Source organism: Dunckerocampus dactyliophorus, chromosome 2 (genome assembly GCF_027744805.1).
Source record: "Dunckerocampus dactyliophorus isolate RoL2022-P2 chromosome 2, RoL_Ddac_1.1, whole genome shotgun sequence".
Classification (NCBI taxonomy): domain Eukaryota; kingdom Metazoa; phylum Chordata; class Actinopteri; order Syngnathiformes; family Syngnathidae; genus Dunckerocampus; species Dunckerocampus dactyliophorus.
Genome location: NC_072820.1, coordinates 25,651,923 through 25,670,722, shown reverse-complemented (window position 1 = coordinate 25,670,722; position 18,800 = coordinate 25,651,923). Strand labels below are relative to the sequence as shown.

The window sequence follows — 18,800 nt, the reverse complement described above, 5'->3', positions numbered from 1 at the left end:
GAGAACGCCTCCTTTTGCACTCACTCCTCCTCTGAGATGGTCATACTTTGCAGCTGCAGCTGCTTCACACTACACAGCCGGCATGGCCTTCCACCGTGTTATACATCACTCTAACTATGATCACAGAAAAAAGTCAAGCGCTCGTTTTTTTTTAACATGAGTTGTCAAAGAGTAACATCCCCGCTCTTGCCTCAGCTGTCCCCGGCAGCGACTACCTCAACGGCAACTACATTGACGGCTACAGGAAGCAGAACGCCTACATCGCCACCCAGGGCCCCCTGCCCGAGACACTCAGCGACTTCTGGAGGATGGTGTGGGAGCAGAGGTCCAGCACTATCGTCATGATGACGCGATTAGAGGAGAAGTCTCGGGTAAGAAACTCTGCCACTCTGAATGGCGCTTAAATACAATACAAAGTAGATACTCGAGTACAGTGCTAGCTGTTTTCCCCATTAAAAAAACATGGAAATTATCTTTTTCAGGGTCAAAATGTCACTTAAAGTGATCATGAAACCAAAAAAAGTTAGCAGAAAAAACAATCACAAAATGAAAGTACTCACTTAATAAAACATAAATATACAATATAAATAAACAACATTGAAATAGTAGTGAAGTGAAGTGGTTATTTTGACACGGCAGACCAGGCAGCCAATAACGATCATCAAGGCAATGTGAATGTATACACCAGTTGACAGTGGGAGACTGTCATCTGATATAACACACAAAAGCACAAACAGGTAAATAATAATAATAATAAATGGGAATGTTGTTTTGTTGTTACAAGCCCAGTGAGCAGTCATTCAGGAAAACTGATGACTGTTTAGCTTGTATGCTAGCATTGAAATTTGGCATGAAAACACATATTATTCTAAGATTGGTAGAATACATCTAGCACAAAAATGTGGATTTACTCACTGTCACCTTGGCATGCTTTTCCACGGTCAAGCGTCTTCTGACTTTTTCTATTGCTGTCTGCGTCGGTGCTTGTGTTTTCACTCGCACCCGGTCTGGGTCAAGGGAAGAGAGTCGGGACAGCTGATGGTAGAAGCACCCTCTGGCAAAACACACTCAGTCCGAAACTTTCCTTTAACTGAGGAATAGCATCAAAACAATCGTCCTCAAAGTGTGCCGAGCACAATGCCAATGAATCTGACGGTGTCAGTTTTGCTCGTGTTCGTTGCACTAGCCTGGTCCATTTATCGCTGCAAATTAGGTCTTGTGGAAAGGTGAACAAGCTTACCCCTTCTGCTCGAGTGTTTGAGCAAAAGCCTGCCAAACAATGCTCAGGCATAATATCAAAAATATGTATAACAACAGAAATTCAACAAAAAATGCGCCACCACAACACAATTGAAACAATGTAGGGGACTTCCGAGTGTGACGTCACTTCCACATTCTGCCACAGACTCTGGAAAGAGACTGTTTTTAGTAATGGAAAAGTCAACATTCGAGCACACACGTAACCTCGGAAATATGCCTTTGAGATTTTTCCCAGAAAAAATAAGATTATGTGTTTTGGTGTCATGAGCAGTTTAAAACATTTATTTGCTGCATATGCAAGGTTTTGGCTAACATTTTTAACTTAATTGTCTTACAAGTGTAAAAAGAAGTTTAACTGTTACTATTAGAACATCACATTATGGATACACTTAAACAATGACCAATAAAGGCATAGAATATTCAATATTCTTTTGTCACATTATTAGCACTCAAACACTCTAAAATTGCTATTCTGAGTGTAAATAGAAGGTTAGCATTGTTATTAATAGTAAACAATTGCAACAATACAATACAATGTAATGCTAAAAGGTCAAGGCAAGGGTGATTCATGCTACATTTGTTAAAGTTTTTACTTGTCACACACGTGTACATCAGATTCACGGTGTAGAAGTTGTATATAAGTTTCAGTTTTGTGTCTTACAGCGACTATGGTGCATTCAAGAGCCACCAAACAAGGTGTAATATATCAACGCTTGAGAAAAAAACATTGTCAGTGAAGCATAAAGTTATACAAATTGTGGGCTATTTTTAAACAGTGGTACTTGTTTGCCGTACATTTTACCTGTGTTATCACCTATTTGTCAATTATTACCCACTCATGGTGAATGAGATGTGGCCTATTTTCGGATACATTATTTTTACAAAATATTAATAATAATCTTTAATAATTCATTATTTTTTATTGCATGGTATTTTTTAATGCATACATTTAAAATATATATACTGTACAGTATTTTTTTTTTTTTTTTACCAAAATCAGTGAATTTGTGGCGTTGTGAATGCGGGGGTCCACTGTACTTATTTATTATATATCAATTAATCACCTGCTTCCACTCAAGCAGGATTTGTCATCCTGATCAAAGTCAAGCTTGCAGACGGTGTCCCTTCTCCTCAGCAAACTTCCTCTCAACTCTCAAGTATGTGTGGTGGGGATATTTACACTTGAGCCGCACCTGTCTGCTGGATTTCCATAATAACGAGAATTGCATTTCATTCATTACCACATGATACACTCAGCCCCACAACTTCTAATACATTTATTTATTTCTTCCACGAGCTACCTCATCTTTACGCTTCCCTGCCTTTGGCCCTTGAGACGACGCCGTGCTTTCACAAAAAAATACATACAAATCTGACTTAAGAGGATTGTCACCTAACATTTGTGCACTTCTAAAAATACAGAATATCGGAAAAGTTTTCTTTTTCTTAAATGTAATCATCGCAAAAAACAATAAATGAGCCGTCGCAGTGGAAGTAACAAACGTTCTTTTGTAAAAGTCTCAACTTGAGTGAAGTAAGAATAATTAGCAAAGGTTGCGTTCATCCATCAGCGTATTTTGGAGGTGTAAACATAACATAACATCTATGTTTTAATTTCGGACTGTCAGCTAAAGTTAGTCATTTAGAATTATTAATGACAAGCACAGCTCACTCTGTCGTAACTCTTTTCCTCCTTTTTTTATCTTCCTTCTTCTTTCCTTGATCTCCTCCTTTTTCTTCTTCCTCCCTTTTTCCTTGGTCCTTCTTCTTCCTTTTTCCATCTTCCTTTTTGTTCTTTTTCTTCCTTATTTCTTCTTCTTTCCTTTTTCTTCCTTCTTTCTTTTCACCCTTCTTCTTCCTTATTCTCCATGCTCCTATTCCTTCTTCAGTCTTCTTCTTTTTCTTCTTCCTTCTTGTCCTTCATCTTGTTCCCTCTTTTCCATCTTCTTCTTCATCATTATGTTTCCCTTGGTCCCGCTTCTTCTTCTTCTGGTAAAAATACATTTGTTTATGTAGTTGTTGTTGGTATTAGTACTGCAAGTTCTGGTGCTATGTTTATCATCACAAAACAAGCTAAAAAGCCAAAAAACACAGAACAAAACTCTACCAGTAAACCTTTTTTTAGAAGCGCACTAAACTGAAATATCACGAGATTTTGTTACATCTCGCGAGACTCGCGGACTTTTGAAGAGTATTTTTTCAGAGAAATTAGATGAACCTCCAAATTGCACAACTCAGTATACCATTAGTGTGATACAGTGCGGTTCTATGCAATAAACTGTAGTTCACATACTGTGAAATGAACACTAGACAATCGAAAAGAGGCATTATTATATTTCCAAAAGAAGAATTTGTGATTCATTCACTGGTTCTGCATTTATTAGTAAATTAGTGCAGGTTTACCTAATGTCGTGACTGGTGCTGCAGCATCACTTGATGCCTGCACTTTGACCTTGAGGACATATTTGGAAAGTTGGAACATTGTGGCGTAAACAGTGATATATTTAGATGTAGGAATTTATATTTATATTTAGTTTACTGTCACAGTCCAGTTTGACGCGGAAACAGATGATGCTAGAACCTGCTGTGCGTGTGTGTGTGTGTGCATATGCCGGCAACATATGCCGGCCGAGCTCCGACAGCAGATATTCATTCCAGTCCTGACTGCTAATCCATATGTTTGCACTGTGAGCAGGTCACCATCGCTCAGTGTGGACTTTTTCCTGTCCTGTCACCGAGGGACAACATGAAATCATCTAAGGGCGTTTAGAATTTCACTGCATGTTGTTGTTTGTCCATTTGTGGGCAGAACGCAGAGACTGATAGACAGAAACAGAGAGCATCCAAATGTCAGCTCAGCGCCGCAGTATCAATATGGCTGACCCACCCGCGAGGCCACGCTTACCACTCAGGTTCACTGAATCGATAGCAGGAAGCGATGCAAGACTCCTTGCAGTTGGAGGTGTTCCGTGGATAATATGCATTTCATTTATACATAGCTTGAATGTAATAGTATGGACAAAATTCTTACAGGGATAGTTTGGATTTTTTGACATGAAGTTGGATGACATCCCCATCAAAGGAACGTAGTTCTGCTTAGTTGCTGGGTCATTTAAGTCCCTGCGCACTGTCGCCTCTCCATTCGTGTGTATTTGATGAAGACGCTTGCAATCTTCATCCGCAACGGAGCGCCGCGGCCATCTTGTTTACGTGTGTTCTACAGCGGAGGAAGATACGAGCATCTTCATCACATACACACGAATGAAGAGGCGCAGGGACACGGCAGGAGACAATTACGCCAAGCAGTTTTTGAGGTCTGATTTTTTTTAAAGAGGCATTTCTATGATACAAATGTCTTCAGAAGCCAAACTCTTTACTTAAATGACCCAGCAACTAGTCAGTACTACGTTCCTCGCCACGGAAATACGACCAGAGCTGGACTTGCGGGACCAAATGGGGAGGGGGTAAGTCACTGTTGATATCGTCCACTGCTGATAGGGATGTCATACAACTTCATGTCAAAAAATCCAAACTATCCCTTTAAGACTTCTTAACTGTCCAACTGGGAGATGCATTGCACTTGTCCAAATTTAAAGTCATTGAAATAAGTAATTGCATTTTAATGAATAGTTTAAAATGCAAATTAATCTGTTAAATTGTTTGTTGAATTCATAAAAATCTGAAATTATTATATTTAGCTTATTTTAAAATAAATAAAGACATGAAAGGTAATACAAAAATCAGTGGATCCTGAAATAAGTCAATAGGTTCAATGCATGTTTCACATTTTAATTAATTGATAATGACAGATGAATACGAAATTCATATAATTAATACATTTACAGTATATAATTGATTTGATTTTGTGCCATTTGTTATATTTTTATTTGTGTGTTTTAGTTTACTGCTACAAACATACAAAGAACATGGAGTTGTAAAATGTAAAAAAAAAAAAAAGTACATAACTCCATGTTCATTGTGTGTTTGTAGCAGTACTTAAGTGTCTACTTTTGGCATAAACAATGCAGGATACACGGTAGGGTACTTACTGTAACATGCATTGCTAGTTAAGTAAGAGTGGTTGGACTAAACCTCTTAGTTTCCCATGAATTTGACACAATTCTTCATATAAACAAAACATTTTGACCAATTGTATGCTTCCAAGTAAGGTCCATAAGGCATGTTTGGATGAGTTTGGTGTCGAAGAAGCCCCAGTTCCAGTCCGTATTTTTAATCGCTCAATTTCACTTCCTGTGTAGTAATTACCAGGTGTTCCTATCGAGCCACCTGGCAAAGAGCTGGTTGGGAATGCTCAGCGGTTGCAAGAAGACAAAGTGGCCTTTTTGGAGTGTGCTTCACATAGAAGTGAAGAGACTCGTCATCTTTTAATGAGACCCCACTCCGACCCTTCCGACGTGCCCTCCTTGTTAATCAGCGCCATGCTTTCTGCAAGCTCCGCTTGGCTCTGACAGCTGGCCTCCTCTTTGTGTTGACCCACCAGGTGAAGTGTGACCAGTACTGGCCGGTGCGAGGAACCGAGACCTACGGGATGATCCAGGTCACCATGCTGGACACGGTGGAGTTGGCCACTTACAGCGTGCGCACTTTCGCGCTCTACAAGGTACTGCACTGAACTTTTCAGCTTGAAATATCAAAGCTCATCGTCCTTCATTATGAGTATGTTTTATTGCACAAATTGATATTTTTTAACTTTCAACTTGTTCACCGACCACTGTTAGGTGATATTAAAAGCTCCAGACACATGAAACAAATAAGTGATGATGACACCTACTTGAATGACAAACTGTTCAAATGTTTTTGCGACTTTAGAGGCGTGTTTTTCATGAAAATTTCTATCAAAATCCAAATTGTACGACCTGTAGGTTATGTTGTTCACCTTTATAGGTTCCACTGTACATCGCAGGATTTCAATTCATTTAGGGAAAACGTCCCAAAGAAATGTGTGCAATCTCGTCGTTTTAGCAATTTACAGAAATGTAACACGTTTGCGCTCTACAAGGTACCCCTCTTAACTTTTCAACACAAATATCAAGCCTCTTCATGCATTCATTGATATTTTTAACGGCGCTGATGGGTTTTTTTGGTTTGTGTTTCATCTTTTCTTTGGTCATTGGATGCTTCCAAGAGTTTGCCCCGTTCTTTGTTTTTTGAATTCTGTACAGTATTTTAGTGCAGGGATCATGTCCCTTTCATTCCTGCTTTCCAAATGCTATTAACTTTGCTAATTAAATCCAATCCAGAGCTGGAGAGTTTCTCCAATTCAATCAGTGACAAAGACAATGTCGCCAAACCTTTTCCCTGAGAAACTGCACGGGGGTTTTCATTCCAATGTTGCCCACCTTATCTCCACCTACAGCTTCATGGCCGTGACTCCAATTAAGACCTTTTGCTCGGATTAGCGAGAAGGTCTGACAATTAAATGACTGCTGCTTTTCAAATGAACGACGGCTCGAGTGTCATCAAAACACTCTGACCTTTAACTATTTGAATATATTAGTTCAGCACGATTCATCTCTCTTTCAAGCAATTACACTTCACGCAGCGTGTAGTGACTCCAAGGAAATCTCTTCCAGAACGGCTCCAGCGAGAAGCGAGAGATGCGGCAGTTCCAATTCATGGCCTGGCCCGACCACGGAGTGCCTGAGTATCCCACTCCCATCCTGGCCTTCCTGAGGCGCGTCAAGGCCTGCAATCCTCCGGATGCTGGGCCCATGGTAGTTCACTGCAGGTGGGAGTCACAACAAACTACACACAAAAACCAGAATGCACCCCCTTTCTAACATCAGATATTGGAGAAAAAATAAAACTGAAGTAGTCTGGAGACATTTGCACTGTTGGACCTTCACCAATGAAGTGACAGCCTGTGTGCAACTTCCTAGTTACAGTTTTGACATTAAAATTGAAAAACACAAAAAACTGGTACAAATCCCCAGTCATTAAAATAATGTAAAACTAAAATAATAATGATCAAAAAAATGTTTTAAATGCTACTTTTGTTTATAATAAATGTTTTTAGTTGCTTTATTTTGTCTTTATTTTTTTTAATTAATGTTTAAGCTTTAAAAAAAAAATTCTTTAAAAATACATTTTTAAGTCAAATTTTATCTTGATATAATTGATAATAATTTTATCTTAATCATAACATTTATCTGGTTCTGATACGGATGAACAATATGGACTAAAAATGTTCTAATTGTTGTCATGTGATAATAAGGGACATTATTATTGGCAGACAGGTTGTCATTTCCTGTGCTAATGTCGGCACCCATTTTATTCCTCACACTGCAGTCATCCACTTTTTAACACATTTATGATACAACTTTCCTACATTTGTGGCTTATTTTGAGTCATTCTACCTATTTCTGTTATGCAAAGTGGTGGTTATCATTAATAACTGGCGAGAGAAACAGTTAAATAGATAATAAAACACGTCCAGGTCAGGTGCTCGTGTACATGTATTACCGTAGAGTGATTGCATCTGAGGTTGTGCTCTTGATACTAGCCCTACATGTACAGTTCCCGCCAGAAATATTGCTTGTTTTTCACCCATAGCCACTACAGCACTCTGGTTTTCTTGTTTTTTCACCTCTAAATGCAGTCTACACAGGCAAAACCAACTGTACCCAATTCAGGACACACCTGTCAGTTCCATGTTCCTATACACATGAAAAATGGTGTAGGTTCAAACCGTTCCAGATGTAAATACGTGGAAATAAAAGCTGAAATATTGCTCTCTGATCTTGTATTCATCTTTTGATGTCAAACCCAAATGCAATTGGCCTCACTGTCCCAATACTTCTGGAGGGCACTGTATTGTCCCTGCAAGACATAAAGACTATCAGGTCAAAGATGTAGTTAGCAAAAAAACACAATATTGATATTTGCATCCTCCGCGCAGCGCCGGTGTGGGCAGGACTGGTTGCTTCATCGTCATCGATGCCATGCTGGAGCGCATGAAGCACGAGAAGTCGGTGGACATCTACGGCCACGTGACGTGCATGCGGGCCCAGCGCAACTACATGGTGCAGACAGAGGACCAGTACATCTTCATCCACGAGGCCCTGTTGGAGGCAGCCACCTGCGGGAACACGGAGGTGCCGGCACGCAACCTCTACGCCCACATCCAGAAACTGACACAGCCGCCACCCGGCGAGACGGTCACTGCCATGGAGCTGGAGTTCAAGGTGAGGGAAAGACACGTTGATTTGTGTATCTAATACGCCAAAACTGCAGTTGCACATTGTCACCTAATGGGCGGGGTGTTGCTATAATGGGACATGATATACAGTAATGTACGTAAGAGTGGAGCATTGTAATGTATTCAGGCATTGCATAGAAATGACAACAAAAAACACAGTACATAGACACGACTGGTGTTCAAGGTGACACACACATACACACACACACACACCTGATATCCACAGTCATGGAGTGTGATGTCATTACACACTTTCCCTCCCAGCGCCCTCCTGTAACCATGATGCATCGTGTTTGAAGCGATAATAGCCTCGGTCAAAGAAAGATGGTGAGAATGAGTGTGTGTGAGGGTCGTAACCCTCGTGCCTGCGCAGCCTGACCGCACACATGGCTGGCATAGTTGGACTGTGCAAATACACTCCTGCTTGTCCATCTGCTGTCTAACAAGTGCCAACGTTCTTCTAACGCTTGCTCTTTGCTGACAATACAAAGCCATCCATTGCCGTGCATTGGACTTAAGATGCGTTAATTAAAATACACAAAGGTTAATTGCACCCAAAGAAAACGCAGAGGTGTGTTTTTATTTCTAATGTTTTAGTGAGTGGTAAATGTATATTTAAAGTGCAGACTACCGCCACTTGTTGGCCTGGAGGCTTACTGACTTACACGCAAGACATGATGTGCATGCCAGCTCATTGTCGCTTTGTTTTTTGTTTGAGTTTTGTGCAAAAACATGTCGTATACGAAGGAAAATAATGTTTGTTAGAAGGCTACTGCCATTAAGATGTTGAATGTGCTAGTCCTGTCTCTGGTTGAACCTTTGAAGTTAGTTTTTATAAGTATTTTTGCATTGCAGCTGCAAGTGGAGTTGTCTATTTAATTGTCATATTTGGAGGTGTCTGCCTGTTTGTAACAAAATGTTACAAACTATAAATAGCACACGTCCCCTCATTGAGACCTATCCAGTGATGAACTGAACGTGTTGGTGTTCTTTCTTTGCACGGTATGGGCTGAAGTGGGGGGTCCTAATCAAGTGGCCCGTTTTCAACTTTGTTCGTCACTTACGTTTGAAGCTCACATTTTTGCTCGTCTTCACGCGAATCGTCCTTTGTCCACAGCGCCTGGCCAACTCCAAGGCCCACACGTCTCGCTTCATCAGTGCCAACTTGCCGTGCAACAAGTTCAAGAACCGCCTGGTCAACATCATGCCTTTCGAGTCCACGCGTGTCTGCCTGCAGCCCATCCGCGGCGTGGAGGGTTCCGACTACATCAACGCCAGCTGCATCGACGGCTACAGGTGAGCACGCCTCCTCCTCCTCTGGACTCCCTGCCCTGTGGTTTTTACGTCCGTACCAGTCTAAACCGAGCAGCAAATGGCATCAAGTCCTCAAGGGGGTTCTGACTTGCCCCCTCAGCTCTTGGTTTTAATGAGCAGCCTCCACAGAGGCCAACGCCCCCTTTCAACACTGCTGTGTAAATAACATAATTGCACCAGGAGATCATCATGTCTTCCAGTCATCCCTCCCTCCTGTCTCACACTGTCCTCTTGCTTACCTCCTTCATCCTTCCCTCACACTCTTCCTCAATGCCCTTCCTCCACAACGTCATACTAAGCTAACAAGCTATGATAGAATATTTCTTCATCTCAGATGTCTTCATCTGGCTCCTCATTTTTTCATTTCTCCTCCTCCTCCTCCTCTTCCCTCTGATCTTGTCTCGCCACCTTTTTTCCTCCTCCTCTTCGAGTCTCCTTCCCCTTCATTTCCATCTCATCATTCTTTGCTGTATTCTCCTCATCGCCTTCTCTCTTGTAGCCTCCCCTCTATTTTTTCCCTTTCTTTCCTCCTCTTCATCCCTTCTCTCCGTCAACCCCCTCCATCTCTGCCTCCTTCATTCACTCCACTTCTTTCCTCATCCCCTTCATCTCCTCCTCTCATCATCTCTCCTCTTTCTTTCCTCTGCCGAACATTCTTTTCCTCTGTCCTCCTTCCTCGCATCCTCTCTCTATCTCCCCATTTCTTCCACCATCTTCTTTTCCAGCTCCTTTCGTCCTCTACTCTTCATCCGTCCTCATCTCCTCTCTTCATCTTTCTTTGCTTTGCTTTTCTCATCGCCTCCTTCCCACGTTATTCATCGTCTTCATTTGTCTCCTTGCCTTCCCTCCTCTCCTCATCACTTCTTCTCATTCATCCTTTCCTCCAGTGCTCACATTTTTCACCACCTCCTCCATGTTGTTGCCTGCACGTAGTCTCCTCTCCTCTTGTGTTGTATTTTATGTCTCCTCTCCTCTTGTGTTGTATTTTATGTGGCCCTCAGCAACTTCTAATCTCCAGGTTCCACATTACTGCTTTGCCTGCAGGGCCTTCATTAGCTGCTCTGCCTGTGTTGTATTCTATTCTAGTGTGGTGTTGTGTGCGCATATACATGCAAGACCCCAACACGCACCACGTGCACATGCATGTGGAGCCTCCATCCATGTGCTCCTGCAACAGCAGCAGTGCGTCCTCCATCTTGACCGGAGCACTGCTGCCACCCACTGACCGAGCAGGCGACTGCACGCCGCGGTCACGTAGCATCGCAGCATCAGCGTCGGCAGCGTGAGCTCATCTCCAACTGTGCCAGCGAGTGCTGCGTGCACCCATCGTCAGGATGGATGGGCGGGAAATGTCAATGACGCCCATCATTTAGTCTTGGGCTCGTGCCACTGACACGTTGGGTTGACAGACTGCTGCTGGAGCTTATTATTACCTCCCCCATGGAGGATTCCATCATTTGTTTAGTTCAGTTACGCAGAAATTACATTGATAAATATGTGGTTAAATGCGCATATCCATTATTTGCGTTGTTTTTTTTGTGTGTTCTTTTAATAACATTACAGGAGACACATTTCACTGGTTAGAATACAAATTCAATACGGTGGAAATTCAAGTTTTACAGCAGCAAAGTGGACAGAAACAGTGCACAGGAATAAAAACTTGTTTAAAAAAATCTACTACTGTACGTACATATTTACACCAAGCAATTATAGGACACTTCTACAGGTGGTGCTGGGGTTAAGTACATGTTTCGGTCCTACACTGTGATGTAAGTGGAGTTTTGGTGTAAATTGTATTCTGTGGCTTATTGGGAGGAGGAAGTAAAAGAGGCAGGAGAACAAATCATTTAGCCTAATAATCCAATGAGGTTCATTTGGTGTGTGGGTAATATTCAAGATTCAAGATTCAAGAGTTTTATTGTCATGTGCATGGTAAAACAGCAGTTATACTATGCAATGAAAATCTTATTCTGTTCATACTCCCAAGAAAAGAAAGAAAACACAAGAAAGAATAAGAACATAAGAAACATAAACACATAAACATATATACCAATAAATTAAGCAACAACAACAGAAGAGACATTAATACAAGCAATTAATACAAATAAATAAATAAATAAATAAATAAATAAAAGTGCTATGAGTGTGTGCGTGTGTTGCGTGCGGCGTGTGTGAGTGCTTCGTTGAGAAGCCTGATGGCCTGTGGGTAAAAGCTGTTTGCCAGCCTTGTGGTCCTGGACTTCAAACTCCTGTAGCGTCTGCCTGACGGTAGGAGTGTGAATAATGAGTGTTGTGGATGTGTGCTGTCCTTGATGAGGTTGTGTGTTCTGCGTAGGACTCTAGATTTATAAATGTCTTGCAGTGAGGGGAGGGCTGCCCCAACAATGTTCTGTGAGGTCTTGATCACCCGCTGGAGTGCCTTCCTATCACGTGTTGTACAGTTACCGTACCAAACAGTGATGGAGGCGGTAAGGACACTTTCGATGGAGCATCTGTAGAAGCAACTCAGGATTGTGGTGGACATGCCAAATTTCCTCAGTCTTCTCAGGAAGTACAGTCTCCTTTGGGACTTCTTCAGAATTTGTTGGGTGTTGTGAGACCAGGTGAGGTCCTCGCTGATGTGTGTGCCAAGGAACTTGAAGGTTTTCACCCTCTCCACCTCAATCTCATCAATAAACAGGGGTCTATGCGGCTCCTTTTCCCTTGTTCTTGGGTCAATGATCATCTCTTTAGTCTTATCTGTATTGAGAAGGAGATTGTTATCACGACACCAAGCTATGAGGTCCGCCACCTCTCTTCTGTATGATGTTTCAACACCACCAGTGATCAGGCCGATGACTGTAGTGTCATCCGCAAATTTCAGAATATTTTAACATTTTCCTGAATCAACAAAGCTCACTGGGTTATTGATTCTGGTGTTCCAACCAATAAAAGACCATTGCGCTGCTTAGTTATCACTATTGCTTTCATAGGAGCAGATGTTAACATGCTCAAGGATACCACCGTTATCCTTGGTCACCACAGTCTATTGGTGGGTGTTTCTCCTTTGATGTTCATTTTCACTTTCCTTTTCCTTGGCGCGCTTCCACCAGAAGAGCCTTCCTTATGCTTTGGAGACATAACGAAGTAGAGTAAGTTAACTAATAAGCGATGATATCCACTCTGCCAATGAGGGGAAAGCACAGTAGCACACGCTGCATTCAATATTCTAGTTCTCCAGCGAGTCTAGTGTTTTCTGACCAAAATTGATTTGATGAATTCATGGGAGTGCATTTGTAACCCAAGGACCACCTGTACAGTATAAGGAGGTTCAACACATGCTTAGAATGAACACAAAAGCCAAATGTGTATTACATAGAAAATGTATTTTCATGTTTTTGTGTGCAGACAGCAGAAGGCCTACCTGGCCACGCAGGGCCCGCTGGCCGAGACCACCGAGGACTTCTGGAGAATGTTGTGGGAGCACAACTCCACCATCGTGGTCATGCTCACCAAGCTAAGAGAGATGGGACGGGTAAGAAACAAAGAAGAACACCACATCATAAATATACAATACCGCTATATGTTTATGGATGTAGAGATGCTTGTACAGGCAGAATTTGCGTCAGTGTGCACTAAATGAAGTTGTTGTGGTGGTCTTGCAGGAGAAGTGTCACCAGTACTGGCCGGCCGAGCGCTCGGCCAGGTACCAGTACTTTGTGGTGGACCCCATGGCAGAGTACAACATGCCTCAGTACATCCTGAGAGAGTTCAAGGTCACAGATGCCAGGGTCAGTCCCAATCACTCACTTTGTTGATTCATTTTGCAGCCATGAGGCCAAATGGCGTACAGTACTCGGCTGCAGGCAGCAGAAGCGCTGGTGACGCAGTCGGTAAGGCCTTTCCTTCATCTCCCCCCCCCCCAGGATGGCCAGTCCAGAACCATCCGCCAATTCCAGTTTACCGACTGGCCCGAGCAGGGAGTGCCAAAAACCGGGGAGGGCTTCATCGACTTCATTGGACAAGTGCACAAAACTAAGGAGCAGTTTGGACAGGACGGACCAATCACTGTACACTGCAGGTAGGCGGGGCCAACACATCCAACATGTACTCATCACGGTTGAGGTGTTACCATTGGGGAGCTTGAACGCTTCTTCGTGTGAACCCTTCAGTGCCGGGGTGGGCCGGACCGGCGTCTTCATCACGCTCAGCATCGTGCTGGAGAGGATGCGGTACGAGGGCGTGGTCGACCTCTTCCAGACGGTCAAGACACTTCGCACCCAGCGGCCCGCCATGGTGCAGACCGAGGTAAGAGACACCATAGCGCTTGTTGTACGTTTATTTACTCAACTGCAGGGAGTGCTCGGCTTTTATGTGAAGTAAGGGGAGCTAGAAATGCTAATGCTAAGGCTAGCTGATGGCCTTTGACCATTTCACGAAGATAGTTTGTATTTACATGTGCGTTTTTCCTGCTTATGTTTTTGCACGTTACTTATTTCTATTATTATTAGTGGAAAGTTAAGATCATGTTGATGTCTTTTCTTTTACTAATTATGCCATTTGTCTTTTTCTTTTTATTATTGTTTAGCTGCTTAGCTAAAATGGATGACTTGTCAGATTAGCATGCGTTACAACGAAAAGATCGTTTGGTTTTGAGTTTGTCCGCACTGAAAGGTACTGTCACGTTTTTAAACCATGGCAAGTTACATGAAGCTAATTTACTGAGATTATAGAGCCAGTGGTGTGGCAGAAACCAAATCAATTCCAAAGAATTTTTGTGGTAGTTTTCGTCAAGGACCTTTTTTTCACCCGTCCAAAAACAAGATAACAAAAATGATGAGATGGATAAAAACGAGAAATCAAATATGAAGTGTAAATAGGTGTGTTGTTCATCCATAAGTGACGACAATTGGTCTGCAGCTCGTTATTTCCATGCGTCTGCAAACACACTAATAGTGGAAGGCAAGTGTCTCTTCTTGGTACAGTCTGCCTCAGCAACATCACTGGGGAAACGAGTACACCTGCTGGTTACACGAGGTATTACAGTCATGTTAACCGCACTGAACTGTCATTAGTTCAAACTAAAATGTACTTTAGTTTGTCATATTTTAGTTGACTACAATTAATAAGTAAATTTAGTCTACCGAAACTTAAGAAATGTTAAAATATGTTTTTTTCAGATGTTGAACAATATTAGAATATTTTGCATGAATAAGACAAAAATGCTTTAGTCTACAATGGAAGCGCTATGATCTTAATTCCCCCTACGTCAGGCCCTGTTGAGAAAAAAAAGCATAAAAAGAAAAAACATCTCAATATGTCCCGCCCCTCTCCGTGTCTCCTTCAGGACCAGTACCAGCTGTGCTACCGGGCGGCTCTGGAATACCTGGGGAGCTTCGACCACTATGCAACGTAACCGCAGGGACCGAGCCACCTGCCCAATGGGACCCTCTCAGGAGCGTGCCAAGTGTCCCATCGCAGCCACCATCCATTTACCCCGAAAACAAAATATGAAAACACTAGACCCCCTAGACAAGGGGGAAGTGCGCCGCTTGCAGGGCCCGGTGGACCCCCCCGGGTTGGAGCCAATATCACACAAGAGATACAAGCATTTTTTTTATTTTGCTTTAAAGCGCTGCAGAGCGGACTTGTACAGTCGACAGTCCATAGAACCATTTTTAATGTTATCCTTTAGTGTACTTTTTTTTTTTGCTTTTGAATCATCTTTTTAACACAGCTTGTGTCTTAATGTGGCCCCCACTGCTATGGGTCTTCTTTCTTTTCATAACCACTTTACTTTGAATTGTTTTATTCTTTTTTTAATTATTATTATTCTCATCACCATCCTTTCGTTTGGGTACTTTAGCACAGCGGACGTGTCGTTTTCGAACATGATCCTAGATTCTAATCTCCCGGTTTGCGTTGTAGTCCTAAACACTCGGGATTTAGTTTAAAAAGCAAAAAAAAAAAAGCAAAAAAAAGTTTAAAAACTGCCTTTTTTCACTCAACTATTTCCTTGAAGACTTTGAGGACCTTGAGAGCACAAAGCTAGCGGCGGTTAGCTAGCAGAGCGCGTGTACAGGAAGAGCAAAGCAGACGACTTTTTGTGTTCAGCGACGGCATTGAGGCCTTTCATACTCCACAGCAGCAGGGGGGCGGGCTGTACTTCTGTAGCCCCACCCTCCTCTCTGAACATCTTTCAAAGCAGCCCCGCCCATCAGCCATCAGCCATCAGCAGCGCCCACGTGGGGGCCTCTGCTGGCGTCTGTACAGAATCAACCATTCCTCCCTGAGGGGGCCTAGAGCGAGCCAGCGAGAGTGAGAGACTCCACCCCTTTTGGACTTGACACCTGATGTTATTTTCTACAGAAATAGAAGTATAAATATATATAAATATATATATATATATGATTGATTATATATATATGTACAATGACACATAGATGTATACGCGGCTTCTCTATATTGTTCCCATGACGACGCCGTCGTCCAGCGTAGTCATGACAACGTATCTACTGTCCCACCATCGTTGACACGGGAGGAAACTCAGCACAAGCCCACCCCCGATACCACGTCATCGCCACCGATCACCCCGCCCTCCTCCCCACGCAAGCACACCCGACCCCCCCCAAATCACACACAAGTTGAGGTGAGGATTCCACAAGGAGGGGGCGGGGGAGGGGGGGGGGGGTTACATTACATGTCCATGTTGACCTTGTGAATGCTTCGTGCTGTAGGGGTTCCACCTGTTGTACGCACACGTCTGTTTTCTATTTGTTGATAAAGAACTGGAGTTTCAAAAAGAACTGTTGACAAAAAAAAACAACAAAAAAAAAACCTTGATGTTAATAAAGATACATAATTGGGGTTTTTTGTACAAACTCTCCATATGTCCATTTTTATACTTTTTATTTTTATATACACGCCTCAGCAGCCCACCTTGTTATTTCTGTCCTTGAGCGGGTTTCCCCAAAGAGATCAATACTTTTGCTCAAGCTCAAATATGCAATTCATACAGTACTCAAATGTTGTCATTTATTAGTCACGACAGTTACATTTCGTCAGTGGGAGCAACAACGACAACAAAATAGCGCTCAGTTTACAGGTTTGGGGAGGGAATTAAATTGATTAATTTAAAATCTAATTACAATTCTAGCTTTTAAGTGATTTTATTAATACAGTATGTTTAATTAAAAAATATACTGTATCTACAGTATACATTAAAAATATTCTTTATGTTCCACAATTCCCGTCCATTATTTAGTTTATTTCTCAGTAGCGTTAGTTATTGAGTGGTTAGAAATATACTAACGGAAACTTGCGTAGTTTCACTCTGCTCTGAGCAAGTGCAGGCTGATAGGCAACACCTGCAGCTAAGAAGCAAGAGGAAGGCAGCAGTGGACCAAACCATTTCATGTAGCTGCTGTACATAGGGGGGTGCTCAGTCAATATGGAAGTTTACTTTTGATCAATGTGGATATTTAACTGTTACTATCAAATACAAGAGATTGTTTTCATCGTTTTCTGATGATATTTAAAAAAAAAAAAAGATCACAACCAGATAGCAAAATGATTTATTTCCTGATGGTGAGTAGTTCTATGACACTCTGAGTACATTTTCTCTAATGGATGAGAAATCTAATGCTAATCTTTAGGGTTTAGCATTACATACACTACCAGTCAAAGGTTTTGCCATTTATTTATAGAAAATCAAGTCGTTTAAGTCCAATGAATAGCTTGAAATGGTACAAAGGTAAGTGGTGAAGTTCCAGAGGTTAAAAAAAAGGTAAGGTTACCCAAAACTGAAAAATAATGTGTACTTCAGAATGATAGAAAAAGGCCTGTTTCAGGGACCACAAAATGGGTCAACAATTTAAAGGTGTTCTGCAGAAATGGAGGTTGATCAATCCTTGGCAGTTGGTGCAACTAATTCCTACAGGTGTTCCAAGTTCTGGAGTACTTACTACCTCCTCTGTCTGCATAAAAACAGTGTTCAGAACACACTGTGGTATTACAGTATACCCTCATGAACATCAGTTGAACAGCATTGTACTGGAGAAAGTCATTTGTTGCTCCAAAAATGGCAAGAAAAAAGGGAATTAACAATGGAAGAGAGACAGACCATCTTAACACTTAACAATGTAGGTCTTTCCTCCAGAGAAATTGAAGTGTTGTAGAACTTTTCACCGGTAGTATATATTTTAAATTAATTTCATGAATGCATGCAGTAGCTTTCATATTTTTAAGACATAAATTGCTAATCTAATTCTTTTATTTATATATTTATATTATGTCAGCGCTCATTAAATTAGAATATCTTTGGGGGGAATTCTCCTTGAAAAAAATACATGTAAATATTTTATTAATTTTATTCAAACAAGTTTTTTTTTTCATTATTTCCCACCAGAGTTAATTGGTTGGGGAAAAAAATATTACTGGAAAAAAAGCTCTAAAAAAGTGCAGCATAGATTAATAAATTGCATTAATACATTTTTAATTTTTTTTTTTTACTTGTACACAATTTCATTCATCCAAAATTACATGTTGCAAAAGATCATGCTCATCTTCCAGGTTGGGGGAAAGTAGGTTGGTTTCATGACTACAAAAAAAAAATGACATCGATTTTATTATGTTTCAGAAATACAACATATATGTAAAATGCGGAATTCCGAACAAGGTTTGCTCAGGCTCTAATTGTGCTAGGTCATGCCGACCGTTATTTATTTCTCATTAAAGTTAATTATTTATAGCTTGTAAAAATATATATATAAATATTGAAAATATGCAAAATACATATACGTTTTTATCAAATTTATGGATATACACATTAAATGCAAAAATATAATGAATTATAAAGTTTAACTCTGACTTGTTGCCGTGGAGATCTTGCTGTGAATCACTACAGTAAACTTAATATTGTCACTTATTGATTAGGACCTGATGAGAAGCACACATGATGAAACATTCATGCATCTATTTTTTATTCCGCTTATCCTCATTAGGGTCACGGGGGTATGCTGGAGCCTAT

At 41.4% G+C, this 18,800-nt stretch overlaps 1 protein-coding gene across 14 annotated transcripts in view; it reads left to right on the top strand.

Moving 5' to 3' along the window:
• Window positions 1-15,611, top strand: part of LOC129177840 (receptor-type tyrosine-protein phosphatase F) — a 243,955-nt gene extending 228,344 nt beyond the window's left edge. For all 14 annotated transcript variants that reach the window (XM_054769386.1, XM_054769382.1, XM_054769379.1 and 11 more), the window contains 10 exons: window positions 196-371; window positions 5,762-5,881; window positions 6,855-7,009; window positions 8,180-8,465; window positions 9,597-9,775; window positions 13,181-13,307; window positions 13,438-13,563; window positions 13,699-13,853; window positions 13,945-14,080; window positions 15,120-15,611. In XM_054769386.1, the coding sequence (XP_054625361.1) occupies window positions 196-371; window positions 5,762-5,881; window positions 6,855-7,009; window positions 8,180-8,465; window positions 9,597-9,775; window positions 13,181-13,307; window positions 13,438-13,563; window positions 13,699-13,853; window positions 13,945-14,080; window positions 15,120-15,188 (1,529 nt within the window). In that variant the 3' untranslated portion in view covers window positions 15,189-15,611. The remainder of the gene's footprint in view (window positions 1-195; window positions 372-5,761; window positions 5,882-6,854; window positions 7,010-8,179; window positions 8,466-9,596; window positions 9,776-13,180; window positions 13,308-13,437; window positions 13,564-13,698; window positions 13,854-13,944; window positions 14,081-15,119) is intronic.
• Window positions 15,612-18,800: the final 3,189 nt, after the last annotated feature.